This window comes from Zosterops lateralis (genome assembly GCF_965231275.1).
Source record: "Zosterops lateralis genome assembly, chromosome: Z".
NCBI lineage: Eukaryota > Metazoa > Chordata > Aves > Passeriformes > Zosteropidae > Zosterops > Zosterops lateralis.
Window position 1 is genome coordinate 28,093,418 of NC_139800.1, and position 17,291 is coordinate 28,110,708.

Consider the following 17,291-nt stretch of genomic DNA (forward strand, 5'->3'; position numbering starts at 1 on the left):
ACCTTAGGTAGATTCAAATTTCCTATCCACAAGTGAGTGGGAAAATAATGCTTTTAGACAAGATTAGAACAGCATGATTGCTGACTTGAAGTGAGGACTTGCAGGTAGAGCTGAGGTGCCTTGGTTCACGTTACGGAGTTCATATATCTGCAGGACTTTTGGGTGGGATCCCACAATGCTAAAGACATTGAAATATGAGTGAAAGCCCTAGACTTCAGGGCTCAGAGCAAAACTTGTGTTGGAATTTGACTTATGTACTGAGAGACCTAGTGTTTTCAGATTTTTTCCCTGGTGTTCTGTCATCAGAAAGTTTTAAGAGGAGTTAAATAATTGATCAGTGGGAATTTTGCAATGTAACATTTTTATAAACAACTTATCAGTTATTAAATACTGTTGTGCTACAAATGCTTAATCTTTATTTTATAACGCCTTGTCATAAAGGAACTGATAATAGCACAATCTGAAACAGCACATTTTAATATCTAGAAAAGAACATTGTATCTTCCTGTCTGATCTTCTGTATATCATAGACCGGTCAGTAACATTTGGGCTTTCTTCCTCCCTTCGTCAACTTCAGTAACATAGGATTATCTAATCTAAAACCTATTTTGTAACAATGCATCTACTCTTCATGTTTTCAAATCAGGAAATGCAGAACCTACTTATTTCTTAACTGTTTTTTTTTTTTTTTTTCTGATAGTTTGGCACTCTTGTTTCTGAGAGAAAAAGAAACTATTTTTTAAATAGGTATTTATTCTAAAGCTATTGTATATCCCATTTAAACAGTTCATTGTTTTTGCACTTTTTCTTTTTTTTTGTTTTGTTTTGTTTTGTTTCTAGAGTCTGTCAAGTAGTGTTTGTGATCTTTTTAGTCTGTTGAGGCAGTTTTCATGCTCTTGCCTTTTGCAGTTTTCTTATGGTGTTTCAGGATATAATTTCAGAAATAGTGAAGAAAGGTTTGTGTCATTCTTGTTTCAGAGCTTGGGGGAAAGACAACGTGAATATAGGCGGTTCTAAGTTTATCTTAATTTGGAATATTTTCTCTCTCTTTAAAAGTGAAGTGTACGATTGAATGCTTAATCAGGCTCAAAACAGAGTTCTGTAAGTTCTGGAGATACATGGTGATATGTTCAAATGTACATCCAGTGAAAAAGTTCAAGAGAACACAGAATATTTGAAATGTTACATTGTGAAGATATGTTTGTCTTAATGTCTCTTTCTCCTTGTCACTTCTATTAGACCTTTACAGAATCTCTGCTAGTGGTATATTTTGTGAAAAACCTTTGTTTACTTTCAGAGTTTTCTGGGTTTTCTGGCCTGCCTTTTTTTCTAACAATCTGCGTTTATAGAGATAACATGATCTTGGCAAAGCATGTAGTGCAGTATCTTTGCAAAAGCTGTCTGGTATTTCAGATAGGGAACAAGTGGAGAACTCACAGGCCATTGATGTTTAAAGAAACATTAAATAAACTATCAAGCAAGTACATTTTCCTAAACTGTAAAGATAAAACATCAATATTGCTGTCATAAATTATTCAGCAGTACGAAGCATTAACATAGGCTTTTTTAAAAAAAGTATTCTTTTACCAAAATACTTCAGTTCTGCTGAAGAGTAACAAGAAGCTGCAATATTTATATGTTATTATATCTCTATGTATAATTACAATATTTATAGATTGATATAAATATTGATTTATATGTTGATACAGTAATTGAACTCTGAATCATTATTTGATAGGCTTGTGAATGCATTTACATAGTCTTGACTTCACTATTTAATCAAACTTCTAAAGAAGTAATTTGATTTCAAATATTTCTGTGGCAGTTGCTTGAATATCTCAGAGTGTTGCTTGTTGTCTCAGACGGCCTTTGTTATGTTTTGTTGTCTCATATTATGTGACCAGGCCCTGACTCTCTAGGCATTTATAAAAGGACCTAGTCATAGCTTTGCTGAAACGTATAAGATCTAAGTTGGAGAGCAGGGAGCTAAGTGTTGTGGGTTTGTGTTGGTTTTTCCTTTGGTTGGAGTTTTGTGGGGATCTTTTGGGGGATTTTTTTGTTTGTTTGTTTGCTTGGTTTTTTGTGGGGCAGGGTGTTTTTTAAGGCAGGGTTGTAAATAATATCAATGTCTTGGCTTCCTGTAACTGATGTGTCACTGTAAAAAGCTAGCTTGGTTTCCTTTACAAAATTTCAGGCAGTTTTCCAAAGACAAGGAGGAAGGAGGGCAATGACACCAAAATCCCCTAGAAGCCCCAGCACCTTGAGGAGTGAATTTGTACAATGAAATTTGCATTAGATCTGACCTTTTGATATAAAATTTCTTAACTGAAACTGAAAAAGCAGGATAGGCTGAGGAAAGTATTTCTGGAGAGTCCAGAAGAGACACTAACATCTATTGCTCTTGGCTGTTTGGAAGAGTTTGCTGATTCACTCTGACTTAACTGTTATCCTGTTTACATGCTGACAGTTATTTCTGCAGAGCTTATTTGTTGAAGCACATGTTTCCAGATTCGGTTCAGATAGTGTCGCTGGTGTAGGAGTAGTTCCTTCATCCAGATGTTTTCACATTTTTGATGTCTCTGTCTCAGATTTAGTAGATTTGTTTTCCCCCATATTTTTCAGAGAAAAAAAAAGTTACAGGAATCAAGGTAATGGATGTTTTATCACTTACCTTATTTTTGCAATTTTCTTGTCCAAGACCACTTTACCCTTTGCTTTGCTCAGGTGATGAAAACTGGGAGAGGCAAGAAGCCAAATAACCTATGAAATTGGGAGCAGCAGGAGTAGCTTCTTAGAAACATTGTGAATAACACAGTGCATCTTATTGTGGTTTCTCTTTTTATAGGCAGAAGAGTTGGTTGGGGTTATGATTATTATATTCTCCATGGTATTTTACTGTGTATGGCAGAGTGTAAATGTACCCTTAATCTCTAAAGATAGATACTTAGAAGTTTTGCAAAGAGTAGTAGTTTCAGTTGTGATACTTTGGAGTTGAACCTGGAGGCAACATTTCACCTAAAATGGTAGAAGGAAGAGATCTAGTGATGCTATTCCATGGAATTATTTCTCACTTAAGTGACTGAAAATTTCATTAAACAGTCTTTGAGGTTTGCATAACAGATTTTTTTTCTTAAGATGTTCTGATCTTGGGCAGAAATCAGGATCATTCATTCCCCTCTTTTTTGTTTTGTCTCTTTTTTTCTTTTATATTACTAAATGCAATCTGCGTTGAAAGAGAAAAGCCACAAAATAAACCTTGAAGATGAAAGCATGTTTTTAAACATTGTTCTGACACTTCTTGCCTTTAGAATGACTCTTCCACTTTCTGTTTATCTCCTAGTTGCCTAGAGGAGACTTAGTGATGTTAGTGCCCTTTCCCCCTACTACGTAATCTTCTGCTCCTGTTCTCAGGAAAATTCTAGCTCTTCAGCCTTCTTGAGTTCTGTGTTTAGTGTAAACACATAAGCAGATACTGCAGAGGCAGTAGTTTTACTAAGCTCTGAGGGGGGAAGTTGCCAGACTGGGGAAGTGAGATAAGAGTTGAAGAAAATGGAGATGGTAGAATTGAGAAGGAAGGCCAAAAGAGTTTAACTTTTTAAAATCCAGGTCTTGGAAAAAGCTTCCTGAAAAAATGCAAGCAGGGAAATTTATACTAATAGCCAATGGTAACTGGAAAGAGTTATGACTGGTTTTCCTCACAGAAATGTTTGCTATGAGAAACTCTTTTTCTTCTGTGAGGAAGAGAACCTTGTAATTTCTACGAGTAAATAACTCTGCTTGATTAAACTGTTGTGTTGATATTTGCTTAGAAGATAATATTTTTTATAGACTCAGAACTCCAGAGTGCGTCTGTAATGGGAGAGGATAAAGAACTTTGTCAAAGGTCTAATGGCTTTCAGAAGTATCAGACTACTGCAAGTGGCAGGTCTTGGGTGTTCTCTGTTTCATCTATTCCACAGCTAAGCTGCTAAAATCAGAATATACCTGAGAAATCCCTGCCTGCCACAGAAGGCTGGAAGAGTAACTGATTTGAAACATTTTCCATTGTGATACAGCTGGTGCCTGCTGTGCCACTCTTCAGCACTCACTGACTGCAGAGTGAAATGTGTGTGACTTCTGATAGCTTAGCATAGCCTGCGTGGTTCTTGACAGCATCTGTAAACTGGCATCTGTTTTGCAACTGTTGATGTTATTCTTTGGCCCTGCAGTATTGTGGTGACAAGTGCTGGTTCGTGTTTTCACAAATTGCTTTTCCATTATGACAGCAGGAATTGCGTTTGGGACAGAATAGCTGGCTTTCTTCAAAAGTGTCTTCAGCATCACCCTCCTGATTGTCTCAATCTTGTAACATATGAGAAAGTGAAGTAATTTCACAGACTACTTAGCTGTTGTTGTAATTTTTGTTTTTGTTTGCACTTCCAGTATTCATTTTAACTTACCAGTGTAGCTGTAACTATCTTATATATTCTCTAGAGGTTGTTGAAGGATTTTTCCCCAAGACAGTATTTTTGACAAAATGCCTTTTAATAGAAAAAGACTTTTTTTCCCTGCTTTAGTGGTTTGTTGCAATATTTTTTTCAATATCAAAATGTTATTTTTTCATTGAACCTTGTTTTATCATTTCCTAACTTCTCCATAATGCATTGGTAGTTTTTCCTGTGTAGAAACTGACACTTTGATTGTTCACTTTACAACAGTAGTTCACTATTTTTTTGTAACCAAAAGCCAACTGCTTGCTACTGAATGAGACCAGTAGCAAGCAGTCCTGCTTTTCACTTTGAATTAATTTCCTCCATGTACACAGGAGCATTGGCAATTCCTGTGTAATGTCTTTCTGAAAGAAATCAACTAATCAATTCAGGACGACCTGTGCTCAAGTAAGTAACTTTTGCTTCATGATCTGAGCTATTAAACAGTACTCAGTTTTAAGTACAGTTAACAAAAAAACCACCCCTATTATGATGTGGTAAACTTGTGAAAATATCACTTGGTCCTAATTTTGGTGTTGTCATCTTTTGTTGCATCACTTTAAAAGAATTTGGGAGATATGTAAAGGTAAATTGGTGATATTTTTCACATGCTTCATGCCAAAGGTCTTCCTGACCCATTATCGTTACTTTTCCTATGTCTTCTGTGTATATAAAGATGTGCAGATAATTGTGGCTCTAAATGGACTAAGAACCCTCAGATGCCATTATTTTGGGACATAATCTGTGCCAAATGATTGGGCAAGTATTTGAATTGCTTGGAAATTTTCTGATGAAATAGACTTTTGCTGAAATTTATCACCATGGTGAAACTGAAATGTTTTGCAGATATGGACCAACTTTCTCCAAAGTTCTAATGAAATCTAAACAGAGCTATTGCTTCTGGGCAGGTCTTTGATTTGATTACTTCCCTGATAACTCACCTGATTGGCAGGTTACTGTGGTGCTGAGGCTTCTACCTGAGTTTGGTGTTCATTAATTTTCTGAGAGCAACCCCAGATAGTTTTCTTTCTGCAATAAGTACAGCAATTACTTCATCTTCATTCTGTTGTGAAGAACTTAGAAATCACAACTTTGAAATTTCTAATCAGAATAGAAAGATAATAATCCTCATATTATCAGTAGAGCTTCTATCCCCTTAGTCCCTGTGTGTCATGCGAGCAGATCAGGCCAGGACCATTACTCTTTTCTGACACAAAAGTTCATGGACTGAGTTGTGGCTACTGGTAGTGGTTTTCCAAGTGAAAACTGTAAGCAAATATTATCTTTGCTTCTATACCTTTTTTTTTTTTTAATGTTATGTCATTGATTTGTTAATCTGTCACCTTCCTTATGTATTTGCTTGCTACCACATGCATTCAAATTCTGGTGTATCAACAATTCTTGTGTGCTATTCGTATACAGGTGATAAAACAGGAAAACTCCTTCAGAATTACTTTACTTTTGGGGGTTGTTTCTTGTAGGACCAATTGTTTTCTTGTGTGGCTTTACCTCATGCCAGGGCAACAATAGGCAGAGCATATTAGAAAAATGACCATGAAAATTGAAGATGCACTCCTTGTTCACTAAATGTCTTTGGATATGCTTTAGAAGAATATTTTATATTTTTGTGAAAGCCATTTTTAAGGTCAGAATAAATATTACCTGAGAAAAGACAACAAAGTTTTAATGCAGTGGTGCATTTAAAGCACAAATTAACTCTATGAACTAGGCACCTGTTATCCAAATAATGGAAAAAAGTTCTCAGATTTTCCAGATTGCTTAGTATTTTTAAAAGTATTGCTGAATATTTTGACAAAATTACTTGGGAGAATATTTTCATATGAATATGAATTGGGACTATATGAACCTGTTGCTGTGAATTTTTTGTGAAATTCTTGCTGATGTGGCATGTTCTGACTGAACAAACGCTTCATTACCTCTTGTTGGTCCATTAAAAAGCACTGTCATTCTGTATGAGGTTATATTTTTAAAATACAGTACTTAATTGCCTGTCAGAATAATGTATGCATGTGGTTCCTTGAATTTAGTATACTCTTTGTTTTTAAAGCAACCCGCTGAAACAAACTTGAATATGCAAAGAAAATCAGACCAGATTTGCAAGGATACCGTATCATATATGCAGAATATGAAAACTGTTGTTATTGTTGTAAGATTTTAAACTTTTGATAACATAACAAGCCATGCTAAGCACATGTTATGGGGAAGCTTAATTGTGCTCCATTTGTCTGTGTATTCAAACTGAATTGCAAAGACTATAATTAAATGTTAAGTATACATGTTAAGCATAAATCAAAAAAACTAGCCAAAATAATGGCAAGCGGGAAGCCAACTGATTGTTTTTCTTAGTCTAAGTTTAGATTTAGAGGTAAAAAAGTTTATTTTGGTTGTCTTGGAACAAGATACATAATACCCTTTGGAACCTTCTGATGTTCTATTGCTACTGACTAATGTAAGATTTCTTGGCACATTTTATGATACTTTGCTGCAATCTTAATTTCCTGTCACAGGTAGAGTGTGACCTTCAGACAAAGGTCTTTTCTTTATTAGAAAAGCTCCCATTGAGTCACAAGGTGCAGAAGGGACTCCCTTGTCTTCTAAACTCCTTCTCAAAGAAGAGCCTGATGTGGCTGGATCCAATCTTAGGGCCAAACTAATAGTTTTAGGTCTAAGAAATTATAGTGGAACTGGACTTTCTGCATATAAAGTGATTGACTGTCAGTCATTATCCAGGCCAACTGTGTCGCCTTAGAATTTTTAGATAAGGATACTTTACCATATCTGCCACATCTTCACCTCACTATCAGGATGTTTAACTTTGATGTTGACAAGTCATATTGGTTTTAGTATAATTCAACACTGAAAGCAACATGACACATCCTTTTATAGTTCACTACAGAGAGCTTTGCAAAATAGGGCATTGCTCCAAGTTGGTTTACTCCATTCCAGGCAGAGCATTCTGCTGCACCACCTACCCATCATTACTTCAGAAGGCTTTCATTTTTGATGTTCATTCAAATTTCATGAAAAAGGGATGTGTATGTAAGCAGATGGAAAGTGTGCACATTGTTTACTGGCAATAAACATACTGAGTTGTTGGGAGACAGTCTGTGTCTTCAAGACCTTGCTTGTCAATAGAAAATAGTATTTAATCTTTCCTTTCACTAGTAAACTGAGTAGTTGGTGACACAGGCACAAACACTAGTTGTACTTATAGCAGTTTTGAAGGCTTGCTATTCTTTGCAGACAGTGGCAACTCGGAAAAGGTGGACTAATTTATTTTGACTGAGTTTCATTAGACTTTTAAGTTCCTTTTGGAATTGGGCATTTAAATCCCCGCAGTTACCAGAAATGTAAGATGGTGTAGACTTGAACAAATAGAGAGGAGGAGGAAATAGGGGAGCTAGGTCACTGATAAGATGGTGCACTGTGAGATTGGTACAGCAGCTCTGCTTCTGAAAGAGTAAGTTGTCAGATGAGACTTAGTCTGAAAGTGTGTGAACTGAATAGTTTTATAAGGCCTTGATGCAGATCCTGTAAATGCATGTGTCAGTAAATGTGTGCTGAAGAAAGAGTAGCTGATTCTCTTAAAAAAAAGGGAAAGGGAGAAACTGAGTAATGTCACACAAACCTGTTCAGCTCAGAGTTTTTCATCTCTGAGTTTCCATGCTTCTTGTTCACAGCTGTAAGCTGCCCTTTCTTAAACAAGCATTCGTTTTTGTATGTCATGGGAAGAATACACTTCATATTAGGCTGCTTTATTGATTTTTTTTTTTTTGCCTGTGAAATGCAAGCTGCAGTGTTACTGAGGCTATTCAAAATGTTGCAATCCTTAATCTACTGGATTTGTGGATAAACTATATAGTTAAACATAGATAAATCTTCGTGCAGTTTTGCTTGAAGTTAGGAGTCTGACTGGGAGTTACGCATGTTCAGCAGTTCTGACCATGGAACAGTACTTTTAAAATAGAAAATATATTAGAATACTCGCAATGTTCTTTGATCTGAAACCTGCATGAACATGTGGTTGTTCTCTGCTTTGTTTGAAGGTCGTGCTCTCAGATCAGTGTGCATGGAATGTGTGCTCAGTAGGTCAGAGACAGCTCTCCCCCAAAGAACCGTTCCTCTCTCCTTCTGGCACTTCAGCACAGGTCTGGAAGGCTTGCACTGACTGTACTGGCCTTCGGATCAGATTCTGGTGTGATCTGAAGCACTTGGAGGAGGTGCATACAAAATACACAGCTGTGCACTGTCTGTCTCTAAAGCCAGTATTGCAAGAGGAGAAATGTTAATCATTGCCATCAGTCTGACTTCTGTGGGGAAAGCTGAATTTATTGCTCACTGGGTTCTTTTTTCGGGAGGGAAGAAAGGAGAGAGTGTGGTATTCATGACAGACTCAGTCAACGCAACGCATGGCACTGAGAAAAGGTGTGTTGAAGTCTTTGCTCCTGTTCAGGGAGATACCCATCTGAAGAGTCATCCAACATAAAACTTGAAGAGTTTTCCATTCTGAATTCTGCCCCCTTTGAACATCCATTGTATTTCCCCCACCTTTATTCAGTTTAAAATTAATTTTTGGTTCTCTGTCAGGCCCTTCCTGTGTTGGGAGGGTCACAAAGGCAATGTATGTATCTTTTCACTGCTGCAGGAAGCTGCTGTTTTGCTTAAGTGCTTTTGATAGTTTTCTGCAACCACAGAAGTGTTGCGCAAAGAGAGCAAAGGGAGGGTGTGCCCTTGCCCTTCCTGCTACGAGACAGATGATCTTAACTTCAACATGAATTGAAAGGAATTGATGTTGTCAATTTTCAAACAGAATTGTTGTGGCTAAAGGGATTATTGCTACATGAGATGAGGTGAACATACCATGTCTCTTTTTGTGATTACTTTCCCTTTTTAATTCCTGTTTTCTCCATGTGATGCCATCAACAGTTTTCTTAAACTGATGCTTTATTCACAGAAAAGAAAAACATGTTGTGTGCAAAAAAACCTGGCAATTACATTTGAAGTCAGATACCTGGCTTCTACACCACTTTCTTGTTAGAACTGAGAATCAGTCTCAGTACCCAGAAATGTGGTTTCATTTTTTTTTTAAATTTTGCATTTTAAAAACCCTAAAATCAAAAATTTCTTGCAAAGATGACAGGAATTTGGGCAAAAAAGACAGGAGGGTATCATTTAATCTGTATCTAAATGCAGATTTCATTTCTTCAATAATCATGCATTATGTATTGTTCACAGCCATTAACATTTTTTTAATATTGTGTTTTTAATGCAGATACATTATGTTCCACTTCTGCCTGTGTGCCTGCTTTGTCTGACTTTCTGTGGATTCCTGCAGCAAGTGGTCATCTTGTGACATGCTTATTTAAAAGTCTTAATCACTCCCATGTTTAGTTTAGAGATTTCTCAAGTGATAAAAAGGTAATTAACTGTTGTGGATTTATCTGTAGTGAGAGGATGCTCTCATTTTTTAACCCTTAAAAGTTGTACATTTGGAGTAGTGTGGACAAAGACCCTGTCTCAGGAGCCTTCCCTTCAACAGCCACCTATTGGCACAATGGCCTTTCTTCCCTTCCTCCCCCAACCCTCCCCATAAGTCGAAGAGCAATCTTTTGAAGGCTGTGAATGCTACATATTATGAAATGGTGAGAGTTTTGTATGTCCTTCATGTTTTAGTGAAATGTCTCCCATAAGTCATGATTTTCCATATCATTAGCAAGTTTCTTGGTGGTTGACTTAAAAAGAACTGTATGAATTACTGCAGCCCAGTGTGGCTGGTGAAAATAATTTTCAGGCGTGTTGCTGGTACAAACGTTGACAGAGAATTGTATGTAGACATGTTCCGTTGTAGATGCTTTTGATTGTTGTTAGAGCAATGTATGGAATGATTAATCTTATCCTTTAAAACCCATGACATAAAATATTATCCAGATTAGGAACATAAAATAATTCTATTGAATCAAATCATCTGTTCATCAGTGCCAGAATCACATCTCTTACAGCTAGTCGTTTTCATCTCCAAAACATCATCCTTATATCTCAGACTTTGTTACTTATTCCTACTTATTACTTGGATAATTGGTTAGGCCATTTTTTTTTCATTTAGTCTTTATTATGTCAGACATCCACTCTTACTATATGTGTGCACTTGGTATAGTGTCACTTTGATCTTTTTCAGCCTTCTGATGTTTGCATTTTTGTAGTGGAGTTTCTCACAGATTTTCATGTAAACAAAAATAATGTTTTGTAAACTGTCGTTCTTGCTTATGTTCCTCTCTTGAAGAAGGACAATGGATGGACTTCTAGTTTGACCAGTGTGGTTGGAGAGGTGTCAACCTCATTTGTCCAATCCATGGTCATTGTTCAAAATCTTTATAAACTGAGATCAAAAAATAAACTTCCCTCTTTTTGCCCTGATGACCTGACTGCGTGAATGTCATTCTTTTTTGTGTCCTCTAGCAACAGTATAGGGTTTTTTTGTTCAAATAAATACCTTTGTGGTACCGAGTAACTTACCTACGAAAGTTATATTCTGAGTATATTAAATCCTTACATATGGCTGTGAGAATTACTTACATTCTTTACAGAAACACAGAAATTCTTTTGAATTATAGTATGATAACAAATCTGTATGCCCCAGAAAATTTTACTCAGTGTGTTCTGCTAACAGGTACACAATTGTCTCCCAGTATATTTAGTCTCAACATGCTTAACTCCATCAGAAGAATAGGTCATATTTTAAATATACTAGATCAACAGCAATTAATTTTTTTTGCCATGTTTAGTGTTTGTTATGCTAATACAGTGTTCTCTGAATGGGGCAATGCAGAGAAAACCAAGTGTGTTCAATTGAAGACTTGTCTGCTAAGAAAAACAGGTGAAAACAGTTTGGTGTGGTTTGGTTTTTTTTTTTTGTTTTTTTTTTTTCCACAGCTCCAGCAAGTGGTGACCTTGTGTTTCAGTTACTTTACACACGAGGCTTTGCTGTTATAACTGCTTTAGTTGCATGTATAAGACAGAGGCCAAGAAAATGTGTTTTCTATTTTCAGTGAAGAAAATTATGTAGGAACATTCCTTGGGTTCAACTTTTTTGCCTGCGCTTTGACATAAAAGACAAACTTAAACTTGAAAGTTATTTAATTTGAAGTTGTGACACAATTTTGCAAATAGTATCTCTTGTCACATGGAATCTTTGAAATTAGTGCAACAAATAGAACAGAGTAGAGTATTCTGTTACAGTATTTACTTTGCATCTTTTACTGCATTTTACTGGTATTTCACATTCTTAGGTGTGATTAAGCAAGGTTCCCTTCTCGGGTTATTGACTTTTGTAATACAGACACAAAGAGGGAATGATGGGAGTTTTTTGAAAGAACAAATATGTTGTAAATACACAGACTTTATGAAGGAAAGGCAGGCACAAGCACATATGTTTAGTACACTTCTGAAACTGGACAGGTTTTCAGTTAGGTTTACAAATTATATTTCCATTCAGTATTGGATAGACATAAAGCCAAGTGACCAAGATAAAGAGATTTGTCAGTTCAGGTCAAGATTTGAATAAACAGAGAGTTAATATTGGAGTATTTTGGGAAAACTACTGTAGTAATTAAAGACAGCCCCCTGTGGAGATTAAAGCTGTGGGTTAAAACTGTGAATGTTTTATAAAAATGAGTTGTAGAGCACAAACATTACTTCTTGCATAATGTTGACAGAAGTAGTGAGAAATCTTTTAAATGTTTATATTTAAACACGTGGTGGTTATTTTCTTCTAAAAAAATAATTCCTTGTTGAGTTGAGAGGGATGCTTTCTTCCTTAGTTAAACTTGATACCTGTGCTACCTTTGGTGCTAAAAGCACATATCTTTCAGTTAAAATTGACTGGCTTTGTAAATGAGGTGTAGGGAATCTGTACATTCCCTATGTAATTGCCTAAGTGAATGACATTTGCATCGAGACATTCATATTTATGTATCTATGATACACTGGTTCTTTGTGTCGCTTAGTTTGCAAAGTAAAAGGATACATTTTTCACTTAATGATGTTATCTTTTTTCCCTTTCCACCTGAATTAGCATAATGGTTACACAGTTTTATCCACTTGCATGTGTAACTGAGTATTTTTGTCATCTTGTAACTCATTAAGTTAATGTTTTCCTTATTTAAGATATTCAGCCTTTTCTTCCTGCTGATATAACTGTTGTGATTTCCACAGCACACATCTTCTTTAGCCCATATTAATGAATATTCATACACTCAACGTTTCTTAAGTAATTGTAGTTAGGAACAGAACATTTAAAAGAGAAAGAAAACCCTAAACATGTTCCAATCAGCTCTTTAATGATAAAGCAACATAGTTCAATACAAAAGAAAGCTGCTGAAAGTAATGCATTAAGAACGTAACACCCATATTCCTATGCAAAACAATAAACATATTTTTAAATTAAACATTTACATTTTCAATTACAATATCTTTATTAACCGTTTAGTTATCTTCAACAGCAACATGCAGACCCTTATTAGTGAGTTTGGGAATGACACCAAGCTTACTAGTGCAGATGAAGGGATTGAGGGAAGGGGCACCATCCAGAGGCACTTTGACAGACTTGAGAAGTGAGGCTGTGGAAAACTCATGAAGGTCAACAAGGCCAAGTGCACCTGGTCTTGCAGCTGAGTGGGGGCAATCTCCAGGATCAGTATAGGCTGGAGGATGAATGGATTTGAGAGCTGCCCTGTGGATGAAGACTTGGGGATCTTGGGAGATAAAAAGTGAGACATGACCTAGCAATGTGCACTTGCACCCCAGAAAACCAATTTCATCATATAAAAAGAAGCACTGCCAGCAGGTCAAGGGGTGTGATTCTCCTCCTCTCTTCTGCTGTGCTTTTGTGAGACTGCACTTGGGGGGTCCTGTGCCCAGCTCTGGGACCCCTAATGCAGGAAAGACATAGAGTGAGTTGAGTGTTGGAGTGAGTCCAGAGAAGGATCACAAAAATGATCAGAGGGTTTGAGTGCCTCTTCCGTGAGGAAGGACTGAGGCAGTTGGGGTTGTTCAGCTCAAAGAGAAGGTGGCATCAGGACAACCTTATTGTGGCCCAAACCATTCTTTAATTCTAAAAAACTGAATCTTTATATATTGTCTTGTTTAGACCTATTCTGTATTTTCAGAATACGAAATGCAGAATTGAGGTGGTAGCTACTTGGAATCACTTCGAATAAATGCCAGTTTTTAGACTGATCTAAGCTTTTGTCTTAAGCATGGATTAAACCAATTAAAATTATAATTTTAAGTCACAGGAAGCAAAGATATTCTTCAGATGGCCTTTGAAATATGCTGTCTAATCTCACATTTTTAAACCTTTTTTTTCATTATCAGGTGTATCTGTGGTTACTTATTATGTTATTAGTTTTCTTTTCTTTGATTACATTTATCAGAGAGGATTGTTATTTTGAGAGCAGATTAAATTTTTTTTTTTTTTTTCTGAAAGAAGGTGTTCTTGGAAGATCTCCCATTCCTAGGTACAAACTAAGTCTGTTAGATTCTCATTTCAGTTAGCACTTGTTTTTGAAAGTATCTGATTACAGCGAAAATTCAGCTGAAAGGCACTATTTCTATCCTTCTCTTCATCAGTGATAGTTTGTGACCCAACTAGTTATTTTGTCTTTCAAGTTTAAATTTGGAATAAAATGAGTTGTACAGATCTCGTTAAAGCAATTCTTTTAGCTTTCAGGTTTAATTAGCATGTCGCAGGTGAGCACATGCTGTCTAAAATCCAGTGAAAAGTGATAATCCTCTAGCTGGACTCCCAGTTGATATTTTGGTTTTTTCCTGTAATACTGTCAGTTACTTTTTCTCTAGGGCTATGTAGTAAATCAAACTGAAACTTAGCTTTTCTTGAACCACCTAAGCTATTCTCTTGTGTTCTAATTTTAATGTTTTTTCAGTGTCAGAAAAGTACTGTCACTAAATACGAATAGTACAAATAAAACCATGTACAGTTAGTCAAGAAGTATTTCTTATATTTCTTTCAGGCAGATGCTCTGAACAGAAACAAAACAAACTATGGCTTGTCTTACAATGACAAATATGGAAAGTGCAGCAGCTTCTACTGTCCACCAGAACGGTGATCTCCGTGGGAATAGTAGTGCACCCAAGCAGACAGAACCATTGCTTCAAGTGTACCTTTATCATTCTCCTGGGAAGACCGAAGGAGATTACCTTCAATTTTCAGCTGGAGAATATGTTGCAGAAGAGATTTGTGCTGTTGCCTGTAAAGCCTGTGGTAAGTATATACCTCACAGTTTATCTAATGAAGCAGTGAAATCCAACTTCATACAAGGAAGTTTTAACAATCCAAAGCTCATCAAAATGGTGGCATTTAGACTGAAATGCTAATTTCTCTGTTCTTTCACAAGTATTTAGCCCCAGACTGTAAAACTGTTCCCATTAGAATGGTCGTGAAACTGAATTGTGTGACTGCCGTATTTTTTCAAATAATTTAAGGGCATACTATCCTGTAACTGAAAGTCATCTTTCATTGAGCTGAGATACAGTTTAAATAGTTAAATCATAGCAGGAGCTGTAAATAGCTTGAATTACTTCCTGATGCAGCCCTGCAAAACAGATTGGTCCTGGAAGTTATGCATATATTGTATATCATACATGCTTAATCACTTTGCAGAAAGAAACTGTCCTATTAGATATAAAATGAATGCTTTTTTGTGTGTGTGTTAATGCTCTTCATAATAATTTAGGAAATAAAGTGTGTAAATAACGTGGTGGTATATTTTAAATAAATAAATAAATAATACGTTAATATCTAAGAATGCCTTTGAATTGTTGCATTTACCCAGCCTAGCATACACCGGGGCTGAAATCTGTTGTAGAATAATTTTCAAGCATGCATTTTTTGCATGCATCTTTCTTTTTTTGCAAAAGTACATGGAAATTTTTAATAAAACAAATTAATTCCTATAATCTCCAGGCATGAAAGTGACCATCTTTTTGGGTTTTTTTTTGTTTTTCATAACCATTATTAGTGCTTAAATCATGAGGCATTGCTTCCTATTGTTTAATTTTTTTTTTCTCTGAGAGGATTTTGTGGTTCTACAGCAGAACACATATGTCTCCATACAGTCAATTAATGTTTATGTTGGCAAGACTCATCTTTCAGGAGTAAGCTATGAGTCAGAATACTTCATTAAGAAAGGAGTGATTTGGGTAGTAAGCAAGACTGAAATATAACAAATTTGGTAATTGTTAATGAATATTGTGATCTGAACAACTGAGAGATCTTTTGATAGCAGAGCTAATTGCATCCAAGTATGACTGCTGTTGGTGGCAAGCAGGACTGCATCTAGGCAAACATCAACAGAGAGAGTACTTTTTTATGTACTTTTCAAATTGTTCAAACAATTGAAGATTTTCCAGTCACTGCTAACTTGACATTAGATCTGTTGTATCTGGTATGTATTGGCTATAAAAATATTAGTCTGTCTAAATGTTATTCTGCCAGTTTGATACATGCATGCAAAAGCTTGACCTTTTCTAGAAAAACTTTATTTAAAACAGTTTTCTGGTTTTGAAAAAATAAAATAAATATAAACATTTTTGTGGGTTTGTATTTTTCATAAGGAAAACTGTACACAAAAGTAATTATCACATTTTCCAAACAGAAATGCAAAAATAAATAAGGTGTCTTGAAATTAAATTTAAATTCATGAGATGGTCATAGTTCAGTTCTTGCGTGTTAGCTAGTTAATTGCCAAGTAAAATATTAGAAATGTCACACCAAATTGAAGAAAAGCTATTGCTCTCAGCCTGAGGGGGAAAGTGATATTAGAGGAACTAACAGATGATGGAAATGAAATATACCAGAGAAATCATTCTAGAGGCTGCAGAATCATTGTGTTAAGTGTTATCTTCATTTTAATTCTCACCCATCTGAATTGCAAATATGTTGGAAGTTCCATGGTACTACCCTTGAAAAATGCTGGTCTTGGAAAACTTAAATAGCAGAGAATTTTTAATTATAACTAAGTTAAAACACTGTTTCAAAGCATTTAATATGACAAATGATGATAGTGTTTGCAGTCAATTAAATGTTTTCAAGGGAGAGACTGCATTGCATAATGTGATGATTTGTAGTACCTCTTTGCTTCTATGCTTCAGAAGAGATTCTGTGCTGCTAAATGGGAATTCTAGGCAGATTTTTCCGAACATGCAGAATTTCCAAATTGCCAGACTCAGGATTCACCCAGCTCAGAGTTATCATTGAGTATAGCTGTTCACTGAGAGGTGGTTTTTTTTTTTTTTTTTTTTTTTTTTTTTTTTTTTTTTTTTTTTTTTTTTTTGTGTATGAGAGTGTGTGTGTTTGTTTGCTTGTTTTTATGAGGTGGTGGTGTTGTTTGGTTTATGTTTGTTTGTCTTCCTTTAGGTGATAGCCTTTCCTGAGAATCCACCCAGAACATCCAGCCCCCTCTCTCCCCCACTAGCTGGGGAATGAATTAATCAGAATTCTGAGCAATTCTGTTTTTCCAGGAAAAGAAATAGAAGCTTTGATGACTATTCAAAAAGCATTTTGTTGACAGGATGGTGATATTAAATGTGATGTTAAGGGTTTGGTAAGCTTTCAGTTTGTATGGATGATGAATGCAAGATACTATTTTTATGTCAGAAGAGGCAAGCAAATTTTCATTTGGTATATGCAAGGCTACATAAGTTTTATATAGTTTGCTTCCACTTGTATGAGAACTAATATATGTATTTGAATTTTTATATAGAAAATTTGAGATTTTTAAATTT

General features: G+C 35.8%; 1 protein-coding gene across 4 annotated transcripts in view; it reads left to right on the forward strand.

The window, feature by feature from the left end:
* The window catches only part of JAK2 (Janus kinase 2), an 87,616-nt gene that overhangs the window by 27,663 nt on the left and 42,662 nt on the right, over positions 1-17,291 (forward strand). The window contains exons 1-3 of one of the 4 annotated variants that reach the window (XM_083883565.1): positions 2,534-2,648; positions 9,763-9,908; positions 14,519-14,769. In XM_083883565.1, the coding sequence (XP_083739691.1) occupies positions 14,550-14,769 (220 nt within the window). In that variant the 5' untranslated portion in view covers positions 2,534-2,648; positions 9,763-9,908; positions 14,519-14,549. Of the gene's footprint in view, positions 1-2,533; positions 2,649-9,762; positions 9,909-14,518; positions 14,770-17,291 lie in introns of those variants that run through there. The other 3 variants (XM_083883566.1, XM_083883567.1, XM_083883568.1) reach the window with 3 other exon arrangements.